Source organism: Myotis brandtii, unplaced genomic scaffold (assembly GCF_000412655.1).
Source record: "Myotis brandtii unplaced genomic scaffold, ASM41265v1 scaffold289, whole genome shotgun sequence".
In the NCBI taxonomy this organism is placed as follows: domain Eukaryota; kingdom Metazoa; phylum Chordata; class Mammalia; order Chiroptera; family Vespertilionidae; genus Myotis; species Myotis brandtii.
In genome coordinates, this window is record NW_005361048.1 from 36,677 (window position 1) to 56,878 (window position 20,202).

A 20,202-nucleotide genomic window follows, 5' to 3' on the forward strand; every position below is an offset into this window, starting at 1 on the left:
AGAGAGAGAGCAATACAGAAACAATAAAGGAAGGTGTGCCAGGGATGTGAGGGATCCATGGATGGCCTGGGAGCCAGGACCACTGCCTCACAAGAGAGTGGCCCCAGGGACTGTGCCTTTGTCATCTTAAGGGAAGTTCTAGTCGCTGCCTTTGGCACGTACACTCGCAGCCCATCCTGGCTTATGTCTGTGTCCGGCCAGGGGACCTCACAGCACTGACATGCCTCCTGGGCTGACTACGGACATGGGGCCACAATTAGTCTACTTTTGACTTAAAATGCGACTCAGTGTACACTGAACAGGGGCCTAGGGCTTCTGAAAGGAAGAATCACTTCCCAGTGAGAACAATGGTTCCAGCACTCGGCAGAGGACTCCTAGAGATCGTCAGTTAAACTCTACCTTCAGAAAAGTAAGGAGATCAGTAACATTTTCAAAGAAGCTTTACTTTATGAAACTAGATTTGTTAGTAATTTATCAGGAATTTCTTTTTGGCCCAAGAGATGAATGTTTCTTAGGCAACAGGATTTAAAAAAAGGAGCTATTTCCATCTACAGTTTGCATTTGAGACCCATGGAACTTATGTGACTTGTTGCTAAAGCCACTCAGGTAAGACAAAAAATTTTACTGAAATTAATAAAGTTACTCCTCTGAATGAAACTACGACCACCAAAAGTTCATTCATCGATACATCTTCATTTCACGAATTAGACATTAACTTCTGTTCAATTTGATCTGAACTGCTGAAAGCTAGTAAAGTAAAATGTTTCTCAATAAATCCAGTTTTATTACGTTCAAGGACATATGAAACTGGAAATAAGCCGAGAAGTTATTCCATGATAGTCCTCAGTAAATGGACAAGAAAATAGACAAGAATAAGCCTGATACTTGACTGCTATCATGTGGTGTAGCTGAGAGAAGTTCTCATGTCTGAATTTAAGACTGCATTTTGGGGAAATCACATATCGGGATTATAAAAAATAATGCACATTATGTGCAAAAAATGTCACAAATGCCAACGTCTTACCTTGAGTAGCTTCATGAGACCTTCCAGCTGGACCATCAGCTCCCGCCGGCTCTCCTGCAGTGCGGACATCCTCTGCTCCAGCTCGTCCTTGCGCTGTCTGAGAAAGCAGCAGTGGTCATCAGAAACAGCATTCACCCACCGAGTCACTCACACTCCCCACCTCGTGGGACCTGTGGACCCCCAGGGAAAGGGCCTCTCTGGGGGTTGGACATGGTTACTAGGCAGGGAAATGTCCAATGACTGAACAATTACAGCTCTGAGGTGTACAATTATTTGTTAGGAGTCATACTAAAATAGAATTAAAATCCTTTGGACACTTCTCCCCTTTTACGCTGGATTAGCTTTAGATAAACTCTTTTTTTTGAAAATATTTTTATTGATTTCAGAGAGGAAGGGAGAGGGAGAGAGAGAGATAGAGACATCAGTGATGAGAGAGAACCATTGATCGGCTGCCTCCTGCACGCACCACACTGGGAATTGAGCCTGTAACCTGGGCATATGGCCTGACCGGGAATTGAACTGTCACTTCCTGGTCCATAGATCAATGCTCAACCACTGAACCACGCCAGCTGGCCAAGATGAAGCCTTTTCTTAATACTTACTATGTCATGGCCCCTGTGCTATGCCATTGGGTTTCCTTGACACAACAAATCAAAACCAAACCATCACTGAAAAAGGCCAATCCCCATCCAGCCGGTGTGGGTCAGTGGTTAAGTGTTGACCCATGAACCAGGAGGTCATGGTTCCATTCCTGGTCAGGGCACATGCAGAGGTTTCAGGCTCAAGCCCCAGTGAGGTATGTGCAGCAGGCAGCCCATCAATGATTTTCTCTCATCACTGATGTTTCTCTTTTTCCCTCGCCCTTCTTTTTCTCTAACGTCAACAAAAATATATTTAAAAAAAAAGAAAAAGAAAAAGGCCAATTCCACAAATTCTCCAAGCCCAAGAATCCTTTTATAAATTTCACAGAAAACACTCATTACCTTAATATTTGGAAATTGGATTTAGAAAAGTACATTTTCCATCTGTTCCATCCTTAGTATGCAAAGTAGTGCTTTTCAGAGGCCAAATATTAATGGCGCATAGTTATTATAGTCAATCTAAATTTTTTGGTTTTGGTTTGCATTAAGTGAAGTCAGAATAAAGAAATTCCTATATAATTGTTTTAACTAAAAATAATCTACAAGGGTTGTCTTCGCTTAATTTTATTTTGTTTTGTAGAACAATTAAACTGCCAACAAGAATGGAATTGTCATGCATGACAATTTATACTCGTATCATTGATGTTGACACTTAGAGGTATCAAAAATATCTTTAAGAGGGGGAATAAATGAAACAGTATGAAGGTGAATATTAATGGCTCACATTTCTGAAGTATATGTATACATTTCAAATCAATTTAAAATTCGATTATTTAATGACTATTAGTGAATAAGTAATACATCTTTTTTTCTTGCCCCAAAGGCTTCTCTGTCTGAGTCTGAAATATTGGAACTTATATTTTAACAATGTGTGGATGTTTTAACCATATGTGCATCAATGTAGGGATGGACATGCCTCGTCTCAATGGCACAGACACAATATTAGGTGGAGCGACAGCAGGGACTCTGCAATAAAAAACTGACAATCTGGAAACGAAATGTCACACTGAGTTAGGCCAAGGGCTCATCCTATTGAAGGGTACTCTGTGGGAGGACAGGCTATAGCGATAAATCAGACACCTCTAATTTGCTTTCGGATAGGCTCACTCTATAATGAATGATGATTTTAAAATTTATAAACATACCTCAACTCTTTTTGAATATATTTTCAGCTTTTATTACCATTCGAGGCTTACTACCAGAGCAATCTTTCCTTTGATTTCCTTAACAACTGCCTCTTTCCTGAATCCCGTGGATAAGGAATAGCAATTCTATGCAACAGTGAACGCGGAGCAGAGTGCATAGGAAGTGTCGGGTTAGCACACAGAAATGCCTAGCGTATCATCCTAGTTAGCTGTTAGATCTGGCTTGCAACCTTGGCTTTCAGCTTTGTTGTGGCTAAAGCGAAAAGGAAAATATGATCATTTAGAAAGGTCATCGTGCTCTTAAGATAAAAAATAGACTATGATTTCACGAGGAGCAAAGCTCTGCTCCGTTCTCCCCTCTCCTGTCCCTGAGCTAAAAGAACTTTGTGCTGTTGGTTTCTCAACAAAGGGCCCAGGAAGGAGGGAATGGAATGAGAAGACCTCTCTCAGAGCCACAAAAAGGCGTTTCTGTGGCTGTTTCACTTGGCTGCCCCTCAATGTGAACGAAGGCCAAGTAACTATGCAAGAGGCCATTGTCTTGGAGTGCTTTCAAAATATGACATGATGAAAGAATAAAGCTTAGAACACTGGGAGCTGGGTTTCTTAATCTGGGATGTCAGGGTATCTGTGAAATCCATGAATTGTGAAAGGGCTTAGCACAGAATAAGTGGTTTATAAGTTCCTAGAGAAATGTTCTTTTTTTAAAAAAATATGGTTTTATTGACTGTTAGAGAGAGAGAGGACGCGAGAGGAATAGAGAGATAGAAACATTGATGAGAGAATCATCTATACTGCCTCCTGCACGCCCTCTACTGGGGATCGAGCCCGTAAGGTGGGCATGTGCCCTGATCTGGAATGGAACTGGTGATCTCTTGGTTCATGGGTTGAAGCTCAACCGTTGAGCCACATTGCCAGGCTAGAGAAATACTCTTAAAGGGAGGGTATTCCTTCTAGGCAGAAGAAATGTATAGAGCAGTGGTTCTCAACCTTGGCTGCACATTAGAATCACCTAGGAATCTTTTTAAAATCCTGACTTCTGGGCCTCATCCTCTGGAAATTCTGTTTCTTTGTTACTAATGTTGTGGCCCCACCCCATCACAAAGAAACAGAATTTCCGGAGGATGAGGCCCAGAAATCAGGATTTAAAAAAGATTCCCAGGTGATTCTAATGTGCAGCCAAGGTGGAGAACCACTGCACTAGAGTATGGAGGCAGGCAAAGCAAATCAGCTGGGGTTAGGTGTCTCAGGCCTCAGGTGTGGGGCACCAGCTGACAGTGAGGGCCAGAGGCACATGGGTTCTTGCAAGCCAGACTCCTTCGTGTAGCTCTAGACTCAGCTGGGGCCATGGGACCAAGTCAGGACCAGAGGGAAGAAATGTCAGTTGGAAAACTCATCAACAGTGACCCAGGCACATCAAGATGCCTTCGCAGCCTGGATTATCCAAATGGAACCAAATAGTTTGGAAAGCAAATGCTCACTGGTGGGAACTGATGAAAATGCTTATGAAAAAGTCCTAGCCGTCATCCCTCCACTAGAGAATGGGACAGCCAGTAGAAGAGGCAGAAAGGACCTTTCAGGTGGAGAAAACGTACTCAGATGTGCAGATGAAGAACCACTCCGCTTCCACGTTGCTTTTTATATTTCTGCATGTATCCAACTTAATTTCCAACTTGTGAGCTTGGAGGGCCTACACCCGTGGTCGGCAAACTGTGGCTCGAGAGCCACATGCGGCTCTTTGGCCCCTTGAGTGTGGCTCTTCTTAAGGCTTAGGAGTACCCTAATTAAGTTAATAACAATGTACCTACCTATATAGTTTAAGTTTAAAAAATTTGGCTCTCAAAAGAAATTTCAATCGTTGTCCTGTTGATATTTGGCTCTGTTGACTAATGAGTTTGCCGACCACTGGCCTACACCATCCTATTTGGTGAAAGATACTTTCTAACAGTCATTCCTTTTATAAGTCTTCGAGGAGGAGGAGGATGTGAAACGTCACTTTGTCCTTCTTCTCATTTTCACCCTTTCTGGGGATGGTGTGGTAGAATGTGCAAGAATTTCCAATCCATCTCTCTGAAGATAGACCAGAAATCAAAAAAGTTGAAAAGGAAGAATCCCTGTTTCGTCCGTTAACTTGTTTAGTTATTCTAAAGTATGATGCGATCTCAGCGGCCCCACCAGATGCAGGCTCTGTAGATTTCCTTCCCAAAACTCAGATTTACTTCCTGTGGAGGGCTGGTCCCACCAGCCAGGGGCATGGGTCCCAGCCGAGGGCAGGCAGGTCGTGCAGGCTGGGCCAGGGTTGCTGCCGTGCTCAGATGTTGACATGTCTGAAGAGCAGGGTTAGAGTGGAACCCCCGGAAACATCCATGACTCCCATCAATAGGTATTTGGTAAAAAAAAACAACGGAGCCAAACAGGACCTGCTTCATTTAGTCTCTTCATATGGAGAAAGTAAATGAGAGTCTAATTCTGGCAAAGGTTTCTGAAAAGAGGCATCGGTACAATCAGGGCCCGCTTAACAATGGGGAAGTGCTCTGAAAGAGGCAGCAGTAGATGGTTTTGTTGTGTGAACATCAAAGAGTGCACTTAACAGACCTAGATGGTCTACCCTGCACACCTAGGCCATATGGTATCGCCTACTGCTCCTAGGCTACACGCCTGCATAGCATGTTCCTGTCTGTACAAAGCAATGTGAGATTAAGTCAAGCACAAGACAAAATGGTGCCATCCAGAGACAAAGTAAACACGGGATGTGTGAGGCTGCTGCCGGCACAACATGGCACACTGCTTTACCGCAAACTATTTTTTATAAGTAGAAAGAGTCTACGCTAAAACAATGATAGAAAGTATAGTATTGTAACTACATAAAGCGGTAGTATGGTCGTTTATCATCATCAAGCATTATGCACTGTACATAGTTGTATGCGCTATACTTTTACCTGCCTGGCAGCTCGGTAGGCTGGGTGACACCAGCATCCGCAGCAACGCACTGTGCCACTACGATACGACGGCTACGACATCACTAGGCAACGGGAATGTTTCAGCTCCATTATAGACTTATGGGATCACCACCGTCTATGCGGTCTGCTGTCTACTGAAACGGCGCTACGCGGCACGTGACTATACTAGTACTTAAACAGTACGCCCCATCGTTAGGAAATACTTGGCACCCAAACCGAAAGATGGAAAGTGCGCTGCACTTGCTAACTGAAAGTGCCTGTGAAATGTGACATTTCTATGAGGGAATGCCTTTCAATTTATGTTCGTTTTGTTTGCTACACAAATGGGCTTGAGCATGTGCCATATTCAAGGAGGGAGGGAAGCCAGTTTGACATGGAGCCCAGGCATGACTTGCCTTTCACCCACGGGTGCAGAGGGAGCCACGTCCTCACCCACTTCCTGCTACTTTCTACCTTCCCGACTCGGAGAAGTGCACTGAGTTTCGGGGGGTTGAACTGGACGACCTAAGGTCCTTCCCAACTCAAATGCTTATGATGACAGAGGAGGTGGGCCCAGGCCTTGACACTCTATTGCAGCACAAGAAGGTGTGTGTTTTAAGATCTCTAAGTAAAGCTACTAGGGACCAGATTTAGAGAAAACCAGACTCCCTTTCATGGGTTACAGGCACATTTTTAAGTGTAAAAATGTTTGATCACTTGCATTATAAACACACTGTTGAGGGTACAAATAATTCAAGAAATCTGAGTTAAATTTTTTTTCCAGGAAGAGATTTTGTTTCTGACCTAAAGAACGGTTTCCTTTCTCTATATCAAATGAAGGAATGAAATAGAAACAGCTTCTCCCTCAAACCCCCACATCTCAGCAATAAGGCGTGTGCAATTAAAAACACACGAAGGTCAGAAGTGGCGAAGGGCCGGTCGCTGGCTAGACTGCCAGGCCTTAGAAGACGCCGGCACCCGTATCTGAGACCCATGGGCTCTTCTTACCTGAGGAGCCGCAGCTCGGCCAGCAGAGTGGGGTTTTGCTGCGCCTTTTCGGGGGTGGGCTGTGAGGCTTGTTCATGCTCCAGCCGCAGCCTCTGGATCTCCTGTAAGATTTCTCTTGGGAGAGAGGAGGAAGGTAAGAAACCAGGGTCAGTCAACGCTCAGAGCACCTAGGACTTCACATCTGGGTAGAGCAGCTCAGGGCCACCGGCGCAAAGAAGGGGTCACCCTACCTTTCTGAGCAGCACCCCGCCCCCCCAACCCAGCAGTGTTTATGAGGCGTGGCTGGAGCTAGCGGGCCATGTGGAGAGGTTCCGACTCCCTCTCGGGTCCATCTGAGCTGTGAGAAGTCAGGCTGAGCGTTCTCACCAGGACCCACTCATCCCTCTAGCAGGGAATAGAACGCCATGGGCATGTCTCAGCTTTGGAAAGTGCACGGCTAACGGGGCAACATGCACCTTCCTGTTCTTTATGATCCATGGACACCATAAAGGGGCTGCAACTTCCAGGCAGAGGTGCTTGGAAAGGAACTAGGAACACAGGGTGCTCGTTTCACAAAACGAAATGACCGCACTCACTCGCCAGGAATGACACTGCTCTCACCGAATTTATCTGAGAAGGTCCCGGTGAGGCAAAGTCCTCTCTCTTTTTCTTTTTTAAAAAAATATTTTATTGGTTTTTTACAAAGAGGAAGGGAGAGGGATAGAGAGTTAGAAACATTGATGAGAGAGAAACATCGATCAGCTGCCTCCTGCACACTCCCCACTGGGGATGTGCCCGCAACCAAGGTACACGCCCTTGACCGGAATCGAACCTGGGACCCTTCAGTCCGCAGGCCGACGCTCCATCCACCGAGCCAAACCGGCCAGGGCTCTCTCTTTTTCTTAACAATGGATCCCAATGAGAGTAGCCTTAGAGGGAAAGTGGTTTTAAAAGGATTCACTGTAATTGCGTCTGTGACATAAGAGAGCTCTCGGTGTGACCTCTGTCAGGGGTGAGACACGTCAGTCTATGATTGATGTGGGGGCCGGGGTTGCCCTGCATTGAGGTGAACATCAGGCCGACCATGAGGGATAGGTGACCCATGTAAGGCAAACGACCCCTAAGTGAGCTGGAAGCCATTAGCAAGGTAACAAGTCACATATTCTTGGGGGAGGGGCTGGTCTCCCAGACAACACAATGCACAAGAGCCAGTAAAACAGAACAAAGTACCGAGAACGGAGGTGGACTTGGTGAGCCAGGGGGTGGCTTCTTCTCGGAAAGGTTAAATTTATGACTTCAACCTTTCTTTGGCTCCCTTTGTGTTCCATAGTGAAAACATTTCTTTAAGAGAAATATTCCGCGGAAACCCAGTAGGTGAGAGGAAGGGTGCTCCTGGCCCTTCTCCCCCCTTTCCAGGCACCTCTCCGGAGGCTCCAGGGTCTCATCGAGCTCAGCCTGAAAACCAGTGGCCGGATTGAAGATCTCCAGGGCCAACATCCTGACATTCTGGGACTCTCCCTAGTTCTCCTTGTTGGTTGTAAGACTAGAACCATGGCGGAGCCATGGAGCCCAAGGAAGGAGCAGCTCTGATAAGAAAAAATCATGGTAAGATATGTAAGGAGGACTGAGTGCTTAGTCTACAAGGAACTATGCTGCCTTCTTTAACCGTATTTTATTTAACCCTCATAACAATGCTATTATATACAGGTACTACTGTTGTCTGATTCAGGAATGCGGACATCAAAGAACAGACCAGTGAAAGGACTTGCCCAAGTTCAATAGCACCTTAGTGGTGGAGGTGACCTGAACCCGGGCTTGTGAGCTCCGAAGCTCATATGCATCAGACTCCCTCAGTCTTTGGTACTTGCTCTGGAGGTCTAGCCAGGGCTTCTCAGAACGTGGCCTTAAACATCCACACGGGATAAAGAGCCGAAGCATTTTAAAGCTTGACTGCAGGTTGTCAATGGGCGCGCACTTGGACCAAAAAGCCACTGAGGCCGAGCAGCCCAGCAGCTGAGCAGCCGAGCAGCCTACCGGTTCTTGTTCTCCAGCTCTGCGATGAGCTGCCTCTGCTGCTTGTTCGCGTCGATGGTGAAGGAGATGTCAGGAGCGCCTCTCTGCTGCGCTGGCTGCTGCAAAACACGAGGGTCACACGGTTCACTATCGAGGAGACAGCAATTGTGAGACGTGCAGCTGAGAAAAAGGAAACGATTTCTATCCCAACAAAAAAGGGCAAATATATACAAATTAAATGGCCATTCCTCTCCCAAGGACCAGGATCTGTGGGTCTGAAGTACAGCTAGGCAATGAAAAGCAGAATAGAATCTTTGGCAGGCAAATACACAGAACATAAAAAAATTGTTTTTTAGCTTTCTGATTTGAAGTCTTTGGGTATCTATTTTATTCTGGCCATGCTGTTCCCATTGCAACGATCCTCTCAGTATATGTGGGCATAACAAATACTCACGGTTGAGATAACTCTTTTTCTAGAATTACTGTTCAACCACTGTAATATGCAATTAGAAATTTCATAGTTTTAAAATCATAGTTAATATGACTTTCTTTTCTTCTTCTTTTGGTTAATATACTTTTAGCATTTCTTCACATGTAATTTAACTCTGATATATATATGTGTCATGCAACCAGCTTTAACAATTGGTGTATATGCAGTCATAACTTTCTCCATTCTTATAAAATTATATATATAAAATTATACATGTATATACAGATACAAATTAACTTCTAACAAATTATATATTACAAACAAATAAATCATTGATTAAATACACACACATAATATACCGTGTGTGTGTGTGTGTGCATTTAGTCAAGGGTTAGTTTGCCATTGTTCTATAAAAATAGGGTCAGATTCTCCAGGTCTGTTCCCTGCAGGTCGATGGGGGAGGGGACTGGACAATAGATGCATGCCCAGTAAGGTCTGGGTGACGTGGGAAAGTGCTTGCCTGTCAATCACACCTGGGAGCGAGTCATTGGGGGTTGAAATCTGAGATACTTAAGTCCTAACCAAAGGGAATTCTCTCTCTCGGCCTCTAGCTCCCTTGAGACTCTTGTTGCAGGGGAAGCCATCTGGGCTCCACACACTGGATTTAATGGGCTGGGACTAGCTTAATGCTATGTGGACACGGCTCCACCGTGGACCAGAAACTTTAGACACTGGCTTGCTTTGCTTCTAGCTCTGCTGAAGCCCCAGCTGCACCTCTTCCAGGACTGGTTGAAGGGAAATGGGACTTTGGAAACCGAGGGATATAATTTCATGTGAATAAAAATCACTCATTTAAAAAATAGGGTTAGATTATGTATACGTCACTGTGTCTTGCTTTCTCTGCTCTACAGTACATGGTAGAAATTTCTTGATGTCAATATTTACTGCTTTTAAACCAATTAAAAAAATCTTTCTACCAAAGAATGCCAAACTTTTAAACATGGCACCTATTGCCTAAGCCTGCTTTTTAACGTCCGGAAGGGTGATTGTAGGAAAGGTTAAGTGTGGTAAATGTCTGGCGTTTGTAAAGCTTCTCTATAATTTTTTAATTAGCAGTTATTTTAAAAGAGAAATGATTTGAAAAAAAGAATTAAGAAAAAGACATAAAAAGAAACGATCTGTGTTGCTAAGGAAGAAGTCTGAGATTCTACGTTTTATATCCGAATGCCTTTCTCTAGCCAAGTCCGCACATGGCAGCTTTGACCTGTGACCCAGGTTTTTCTTCTGACTTCATTGCATACTTTTCTCTTTCTCGTACATATTTTACACATTATTGATAAAAGTAGAAACTTATCTGGGGTCATTGCTTCGCTCTTTATATTAAGCGATCCAGAATTATCCAGAGAAATCAGGCGTGAGGCTGTCTTAGCAATGTCGTAACAGAATAACTCAAGCTACGATCTCTGGTACCAGAATGATAGCTGAGAAGGGAAAAGATGGAAGGAGTGGGAGGCCAGACCATTCTTAGGTCTTGAAGACAACACAGTAGCAACTCTTGAGCCCTGCAGTTGTAGCACCGACTATAAGCAGGGGTGGGGAACCTTTTCCTGCCAAGGGCCATTTGGATATTTATAACACCATTCGAGGGCCATACAGAATTATCAACTTAAACATTAGCCTGCTATAGTTGGTCAAACATTTAATTAACTCACCCCTAATGCCTTGGCAGGGCCAGACCAAATGACTTCCTGGGTCATAGAAGGCCAGACGTTCCCCACCCCTGAGCTATAGGATCAACAATGAACACAACATCTTCTCACTCACACTACTTACAGACGAAGTGGACTCTGCTGCCAGTCTTGCCGCGTACCTGGCAATCAGCCTGTGTTCCTCATCAAGCCGGTTTGAGCTCTCCAGCATACTATTGAGAACAGAGCGAGGAGACTGTTAGGCGACGGGAAAGATGGCTGCATTCCTATCACCACCAAGGGTGTTGCTATTTCAATGTTTCAGTGCACAAATTTGAAAACTATATAAAATCCTGTTAGGCTAATGATCTCAGACTTGGATTTATAACATGAATCCATAACATGAATCTAGTATGTGGCCAGGAAGGTCACTAATACATCCTGTCTCACTTACTGCAATTGTCTTACTAAGAAAGCTCCAAAGAGGAGTGATGGTTCTGATGAACATTTCTGATGAAAGAATATTTTCTCTTTAATTTTATTGCGTTTGATATTTTGATTTCCTCATCACACAAGTAATACATGTACCAAATAGGCCTTTTAGAAAATATGGAAGGTAGATTAAAAAAAAAAAGCAAACAACTGTGGTCAGCCTGTAGTGATTCCCCGTTTCCTGGTATTCACTCTTGTGTGTAAGCCCCTCCCTTTAGTATGGGCTGGACTTACTGACTTGTTTCCACGGAATACAATATAAAATATGGCAGGAGTCCTGGAATGTCACTTCCAAGGTTAGGTTATAAAAGACCATGGCTTCCATCTGGGGCATGTTTTCCCTCTCTGAGCCCTTTTGGATTGCTTGCTCTGTGGGAAGCTAACTTCCATGCCATCCGGTGGCCTATGGAAAGGCCCATGTCATGAGGTGCCAGAGCCAAGCACCTTGTGAATGAATTCACATGGGCAGAACCTTCAGATGAGATCACAGCCCCAGCCAACAGTTTGATGGCAACCTCATGAAAATCCTCTTGAGTCACAGGCCCCTCCCTGTGGGCAGGGGAGGAAGGGACCCGAGAATCTGCATTTCTAACAAGCTTCTGAGATCCTCTGGTACTGCTGGTCCAAGGACACTTTGAGTAGCAAGGACCTAGAAGATCTTGAAAATAAATGGAACGATGGAACATCTAAAAATAGATCATTTTTCATGAGCATTTAACTGATAGCCATGTAGTATGTGTGATATTTTCCAAACATTCCCTTATGACAGAAAATTTTAGGATTTCAGGTTGACATAGGTATAGTATCGATCCCCGTGGATTGACATTTTAATTAGCATACAAAAGACTTGCAGTAAGAAAATAATTTCAAAGCGAAAGGAGTTAGTTTTGGAAAATTGATGCTGTAAAGCCGACGTTTGTCTTTATAACACGGTATGTGCACTCTGCAGTGGCTAAAAGCAATAACTGAACTTCTCGTTGCAGCTTTAATGAGAAAGGAAGTTCCACTGCCTTTGCTTTAAACATAAGACTACCCACAAAGAAGCAATTTAATTGGATTTTAACATGTGTCTCATTTCTGGCTGGTGCATCAGCGACCATAAGCTACTTAAACACTGTGTAGAGAACAGGGCCCGTTGCTCCAAGCCCAGGACAACGATGTGCTTGGCGGCCTGAAAGGGACTTTGTCAAAAACATTTGTGAGTGTTTTGGTAAATAAATAATAAAAAACCTTGATAAAAAAACCTCACAATCCAAGTGTCTTTTATTATGAATGGCCAGCAAGTAGGTATAAACAATAGGAAGGTTACATAAAAAAGCCTCCTGGAAATGTAAGACGTGAAATTATGGGATTCGGCCGAGTAAGCTATAATTCATCCTCCAAACCTTTCCTCCCCAGCACTGACCAAAAGAGGGGTGGAGTGATATATTTCCCCTTTGTGCACACAAAGGATTTATGAGTCCACATGTGCCATTTCTGTATGTTCAAATTATACAAGAGTGAATGAGGCATTTCTCTGATAAATTCCATTATTTCAAGACTTCAATTACAAATGGTTGAAAATGAATGGCCAATAATCCCTAAATCATTAAAGAAATATGGATTCCAACACTTGCTCTATCTCTGGCTATTCATTTCAAGACTTTAGAATCAGTAATCTTGCTACAAGACTATGATGAATTAAAAAGGGGCTGCTCTGTAGACTGAATCTTGAATAGGAAGATCTATTATTTTGAAAGCTCTCCAGCGTCTACCTTAAATACATGGCCAGTGGCTGCTGCTAGTGGTTGAAAATGGCACTCTAGGACACTCAAGTGGCCCAGCTAAGCGATGGCTTAGTAAATTGTGATTTAGCAAAGATTTCTGGGAACTCAGGGTTTATTCACATTTTTGGTTTGTTTCTCTGCAGTCTTGTTCTGACTGCCAGTGTGGGAAAGTCAACCAAATAATGTCACCCAAAGGCCACCAGACAAAGTGGTATGTTTTCCCTTAACATTTTTCCATTTGTTGAAATGATGATGGGAATTTTATCACCAGAGATTAATTTTTAAGGTCATTAGGCCTCAGGTACTACCTTCTACTAAATGGAAATGGCTAACAGGAGGATTATTGCCCAGAAAGCATGGTTAGTTAACGCCAAGTGGAGGATTGCTTTAGGAGGTTATGGCCTATGTTTTGCAGTTGGCTGAGAGCAAAACACTACATAGAGCCCTGTTCAGGCCGTTAGGAGTCAGTGAGCAGAAGGCAGGGCGGAAAAGAATGAAGTGATACTGGGGTCCAGGAAGTGATTTTATGGGACTGAGGATTGAGGAGGGAAATGAAGGAACTCTCAATGCTTCAACTGTTGGCACTTTACTGACAGGTTTAAAAGGAAAGTACAGGAAATCATAAAGTGGCAGTCTTCATGGATAATAATAATAAAATCTGCATAAGAATGGCTTCTCTATAGGGGTGCCTTCCAACGCCTTTATTGAGACCTTAACAACCCACTATGTCATAATCATGGACAAGGCCCTACATTCTATCTTCTACAAACTCCCAAGTTCCTCCACTTCCTTCTATCCCAGCTGTCACCGATGTGCTCCAGGCCACAGTCATCTTTGCCTGAATTAGTGTAAAGGCCTCTCAACAGGTCGCTCTGATTTTAGATTTAGTCTTCCCTCCAATTCATTTTCTATCCTGCAGTCAGTGTGATCGTTTAAAAATGAGGTTGGCTCTAACAGTCTTATGCATGAAGCCTTCTATAGGTTCTCGTTTTTGAAATTCTTAAACAAGATGTATAAGGTCCTGCATCACTTAGCTCTATCTTTTACCCTGCTTACTCGGTAGCCTTACCAAATAAGCACCTCAGAGGGACCATATTCTCTCTGCCCTGAATAATCTCTCTGCCTCCTCCACACACACCCACCTGGCTAGTGCCTCTTTATCCTGCTGTTGGCTTTAGCTGCCATTTCTTACCTTTACCTCCAACCTCCAAATTCAGGTTCATAGCTTCTCATGTATTCTACAGCAGTCTGCACTGCACTGCACTTCCCTTGTTATAGCTGTTAGCCCTTTGCATTTTAATTGCCTTTTCACTTGTCTTTATCCTCTGCTAAACTGTAACTCCTTTGAGGGCAGAATGGTTCAATGTTTTCACCATTAGCACCGTGCACAGAACACAGCAAGAACTACCTAAGAACTAGTTGGACAAAAGAATGAATAAAGGTTAGCTCTCTTAGCTGGGACTACCATAATCTTTGGTCCACCTCTTCTATCTTTCTGGGCTCTGCATGCATCCTCAACACTTTGAGAAAACCAGAAGAGTACAGATGAAATACTGTACTTTAATACTAGCCATGCTATCTAAAATGGAACTGTGGAATATTCACTTTGGGTAGAGTTAAAAAATTGGGATACATTGCATGACTGCATACAGATTCCTTATCTGCTTTGTATATGTGCTAAACTTAATAAAAATGTCATTATGCTCACTCATATTCATTATCAGATCTTTACTCCCAATCGTGGCAAATTCTCTTCTGGTTCACATTTGTTGCTATTGTTTTAAAGATTAGGAAAGCAGATGGCATCTAAAAGGGGTTAAGATCCCACTCAAAAGAAATGCTCATTCTTAGAAGGGGCGAATAACTGTAGGGATGTTATAAAAGAGTGGGTGGGAGGTTGGGCTGGGTCATTTCTGGATTCAACCCTCAGCCTTCTCACTTACTAGCTGTGACTCAGGGCAAGTCAACCTCTTTGTGCCTCAGTTTTCTCGTCGATATGACAGGGGTAATATGGTAACTTACTTCATGGCTAAAAACTCAAAACCCACATAAAGTGTTTAGACTAGTGCCAGCGCACAGGGTAAGACTCTGTGCGAGAATTCTTTTTACTCTTCCCTCTATGGTGCAAAAATTGCATGACAATGTTTGCTCCATAACTTCCTTACCTATAAATTAGGTTTCTGCTCAAGCAAATGTGATTGTTACTGTTCAGTATTCTAGTTTATACCAAAAAGGAGAAAGACAGTTAAGATGAATCAATGACAGAGTTTATAGAAGCAATAGGTGGTCTTTTAAACTCTGATTTCCTAGACAAAGGGAGGAGTTAGCTTGACAGTGATAGCCTTCTCTTCCTTTTCCTTGCTTTTGCAAGCAAAGCTGCACACTGCCATGAATTTCTAATCAAAATGTCCTTTTTGCACAATTTATCCAACAACATATGAGTCCACATCCCATTCTGAGTATTTTAGCACACTTGGAGAAAATGTACTCTGAAGTTCATTCATTCAACAATATTGAGCACACAAGAGCTATCAGTTCATTTCTATCATATTATAATGGACAGGATTTACCAAATAGAATTTTAAAGTCTTTTTAGATGCCTTCAGTCTTATTCAAAATCAAGGGAGGTATTAACATTGAGTTATTCCCATGTGCCCAGTACTACACTAGCTAATTTACATCCATAGCCTCATCAGATTGGTAGTGTCACTCTCATCTTCCATGGAAACTTAAAATGTATTGAATCTATAACAGAGAAGGGAACACATCTTAAAATCAATTTATCACCTGATTAGGCTGAGAAACCCTCTGTGGATACAACATAGCCAATGCAGATATGTGACACTCTTCAAATTTTTATTTCTAGCCTCCTAAGGAAATACCTTTCTCAGAAGTCTAGTTCTATAACTACAGCTCCTAAACATTTCACAGAAGAAAGGAATAGTGTTAACAAGGAAATGAAACTCATATAAAAGAGACACTGACAGTTAGTGTAGATAACTTCTCTTTCCTTTCAATAGGTTGCAATCTACTTACATTTTTTCAAAATCAACATTTACAGAAAAAGGTAAAATCATAACCTACACATTAAACATATTAAAGGCATATGATTCAGTGAATTCAATGTTGGACTGAGTTGTGTCTCCCCAAATTCATGTGTCGAAGCCCTAATTCCAATACCTTACAATGTGACTGTGTTTAGTGATAGGGCTTTTAAAGCGGTGATTAAGTGAGGTCATAAGGGTGGGGCCCTATTGAATATATGACTGTTGTCCTTATAAGCAGAGGAAGGGAACTAGGGATATGCAAGCACAGAGAAAAGACCATGTAAAAGACCACATAAGGAGAAAGCAGCCATCTGCAGGCCCAGGAGAGAGACCGCAGGAGAAATCAACTTTGCCAGCACCTTGGTCTTGGACTTCCAGCCTCCAGAAAACAAATGTCTGTTGTTCAAGTCACACAGCGGGTGGTATTCTGTTATAGTAGCCCCAGAAAACGAATACAAAACTTTCAGTTTTTCAATTTTGCTCCCATCACTTGCTTTTCTCACTCACATCAGTGAATTGCTGGTGTTTGTCTTTATCCACATGTACCACCTCTCTCTACGTCAAGCTTAATACGTTATACTCTTACATCAAATGTTTAAGGGCTAATTTATAATTGGTGATACTTTAAATATTAAAAATATTTATTTTACTAGTAAAAAAAGATTTTCTGAGGACTCCCAACAATTTTGCTTAGTGTGAGAGGGAATTCTGTACTCTAGCACTATGGATATTCTACAACATCAACAGATGTTTATTGGCCACCTACTACGTGCCAGGCACTGTGCAAAATGTCAGAGATATGATGGTGAGCAAGTCAGAGAAGGCCCTGCACCATAAAGGGGAAGACAGATAGTAAAGCAAGCAAGCAAGCAAGCAACCAACCAATGGTTGCAGTTCTAGTAAGAATGAAATATATAGTATGCCATGATAGAGACTAATCTAGGAGACCCACCTGAGGAGGTGCCTTTAATCTGAGATTGGAAGCCTGAGTAGGAGCTGGTGCATGTGTGTGTGTGGAAGGAGAAGGCAGGGGCAAAATGGGGATGGATGTTCTAGGCATAGGAAAGATCTAGCATCATGACCTTGAGGCAGTTTTAGGAATAGTTTTTAGGAATCGATCAAAAGCTGATGTGACTAAGTTTTGTGATTGAGTGGAAGACCCCTTGGCAGCTGACGAGGAGAGGCGGGTAGGCAAGAGCTAGTCCCACACAGGCTTCCAGGCCGAGGTGAGGGGTCCGAGTTGTAAACTCAGTGCAAGAGGAATCTATTCAAGGGTTTCAAGCAGGCAAGCCGAGAAAAATTTGGACCTCAGATATGTATCCTAGACCTCGGCATAAAATACACAATTTCTTGTACTTGAGAAAAAATACATATGCAGAACAAATTTTACCCTGGTTATGTGAGATCAGGGGTCTGAGTGACAACAATTGATCTTGACATCAAAGTACAGACTGTAACCTTTAATTGTACCCCTCCCTCCCTCACACAGGGGGCCTTGGCAGAGAGAACTGTGCCAGAAGCTTTTGAATGGTAAGTATTAAGGATATAATTATGATAAGAGTTGGAAGTTCTGGGCTGGTTTTGGATCCTTTGGCCTGCCTGTCGCGGTCAGTCCTTCTAAACCACTTGTAAGCCCAGGCACTTGATAAGCTTCAGGGAAGGGCAGAAAAAGCCCTCACTATATATTTCGAGACCCCGCCTCCCCCGTTGGAGAAGGTGCTTGAAAACACGAAGGCTTTTAAAATGTCACTGGATTAGGAAGACGGCAGACTTCTCCCTGGAGCTACAGTTTATTGGCTTCTCGGACATCACAACCAACCCTGACACAGAAGTGTTTCTTTCATTTAGCAGCAGACTATTTACAAATGAGTCCGTTTCTCACTGTGTTAAGCAGTTCCTATTTTTTAAAGGACCCCACATAGTTAACCAGGAGCACATATGAATAATTATGAAAACAGATCTTTTAGCCAAGAACAGCTCTTAGGTTCCTATTTGTAGACCATCTCATGAAAGATGCACAAAGAGGGAGGCCGAGGAATGACTGGAACATGGAAGGGGTCTTGTGTCAGAAGCCTCGTGTGCAAGCCCTTGCTAGCATGTGACTGTGGATAAGTCACTTCCTGTCTCAGAGCTTACATTTTCTTATCAGTGAAATGAAAGTAATAAGGTCTACACTTAAAGGGCTTCGACAAGCGAGCCAAACGATGTGTGGGTAAGGGCTCCGTAATTTTTGAAGCTCTTCATGAATGTACAATTTATTCATATTCAGGTGCTGTGGTGAGATACAAGAGACTGAAGACAGAACTCTTGCCCCTTTGAAGCTTACGATCAAAATGAGCAATCACAAGGCAGAGAACTAAATACATACACCCTAACAGCTACTATTCTTGTTATCACGATGTGCTCAAAATATCTGTGAAAGCACAATGAAGTAACACAATGGGATATGCGATTTTAGGAAATAGATGTGTGGTGGACGCAGTGTGGAGGACTGTCCAGGAAAGCTTTCTGGAGGGCATACGTAGATGTAGGTTCATAAGAGGCAGTGTATCCTAGTGGTTATGAGCTTGGACTCAAGTGGCTAATGACCAAAATCCCTGCTCCACTCACTGTTCAGTGGCCATGTGACTGGAGAGTCCTGTAACTCTCATAATTGCTACCATTACTTCTCTATAAAGGAGGGACGATAGCATTTACTCTATAGGCTTGCTTTAAGGGCTAGGGGAAATTATGCAAATAATTATGTGATTAATTTATGTAATTATAAAGTATGTAAATAATTTATATAATTATAAATTATGTAAATAATACATGTACTATTATGTAATTTGTGTACGATTATGTTATTTATGCAATATTACATAAATAAAGCTTTTAACAGCTTAGCCTGAGGCAAGTGCTTTAAAAAAATGGCAGCTCTTCGATTATTACCATTATATAGCTCACCATAATTGAATGATGGTAAAAATTATAGCTATAATGATGATAAAGGAGGTGAGAGATCACTAACAGTACTCATATAATTGTGGCCGGTGTGGGGAATTGTTAGGAGCTAATTACACAGAAAGGAAACAGAAGGAAGAATGAAAAATTCGAAAGATAAGTTGGAATTTTTTAAGGACAGAAAGAAAGCCATGAGAAATATGGGGGCAGCAGCCATTAAAATGGAGTCGGCTTCATGGATCAGTCTTAAATTCTGCTTTGTTTTCAAAATACAAGTCACACCTAGCTTTCCTCAAGGGGACATAGGGTGTCTCTGCCGAGACAGTTTTATGGTCTTAAGTGGCCATCAAGTCACTGTGATTAATCACTTGAGTGGGGAAGAGGCTGCTGGTAACACTCTCTGAGCTGTCCTCTTGGAGACTTCTCTGTTACAACTTTCATTAAGAAAAGGTCAAAGGTAAGTGGTAGAAATAACCAGAGTGTCCTTAGAACCGTGAGGAGAGGACGCGGTGTGAGATCACATCACTGCCTTCAGACACGATTAAATCTTTATCGACTGCATTCTTCTTTAAAGATTACTCATACAACTTATTTCCTTTTGTAATTCTGTATTTTTACTTTCATTGCTTCAGCCACCATATAACATGGGGGAACCAAACTCATTGGGAATAAGACTAAAGCAATCACTCTTTCCTCCTATAGTTTTGAGAGGCTGAGATGTGAGAAAGAGGAGAAACTGTTTGATCTACAAGCTTGGAAAAATTTGAACAAAGAGATGGGCTTAGCAGGAGAGTCCATTTTTATTTCCTAAAAGAGTAAAATTAAACTAATATGCCGGTCATATTTATAAAAATTCAAATTAAGATAAATATGTAACCATTAAATAAATGCTCATCAATGAATCACCTAAAATTATCTCATATACTAATTATGCAAAGAAATGATTCTAAGGCATCAGAAGCAGGAATAGGAAAGAACTTCGGAAATAGTCAAGGGAAGAACGTTCTAGAAACAAAGAAGTGGCTAATAATACTGAGTGATGATGCAATGAGCATCAAGTGTTCATGGTATGCTTTCTGAGACATAGTAG

General features: G+C 42.5%; 2 protein-coding genes across 11 annotated transcripts in view; both read right to left on the reverse strand.

Moving 5' to 3' along the window:
• LOC102262390 (dystrobrevin alpha-like) overlaps window positions 1-3,615 on the reverse strand; it is a 30,269-nt gene extending 26,654 nt beyond the window's left edge. For all 4 annotated transcript variants that reach the window (XM_014542006.1, XM_014542007.1, XM_014542008.1 and 1 more), the window contains exon 1: window positions 3,603-3,615. The gene's annotated coding sequence lies outside the window, so the exon portion shown is untranslated. The remainder of the gene's footprint in view (window positions 1-3,602) is intronic.
• Window positions 1-20,202, reverse strand: part of LOC102260113 (dystrobrevin alpha) — a 119,603-nt gene that overhangs the window by 2,165 nt on the left and 97,236 nt on the right. For all 7 annotated transcript variants that reach the window (XM_005869095.2, XM_014542004.1, XM_005869092.2 and 4 more), the window contains 4 exons: window positions 11,010-11,097; window positions 8,768-8,865; window positions 6,755-6,868; window positions 1,025-1,121 (listed from right to left, as the gene is read on the reverse strand). In XM_005869095.2, coding sequence (XP_005869157.1) covers window positions 1,025-1,121; window positions 6,755-6,868; window positions 8,768-8,865; window positions 11,010-11,097 — 397 coding nt within the window. The remainder of the gene's footprint in view (window positions 1-1,024; window positions 1,122-6,754; window positions 6,869-8,767; window positions 8,866-11,009; window positions 11,098-20,202) is intronic.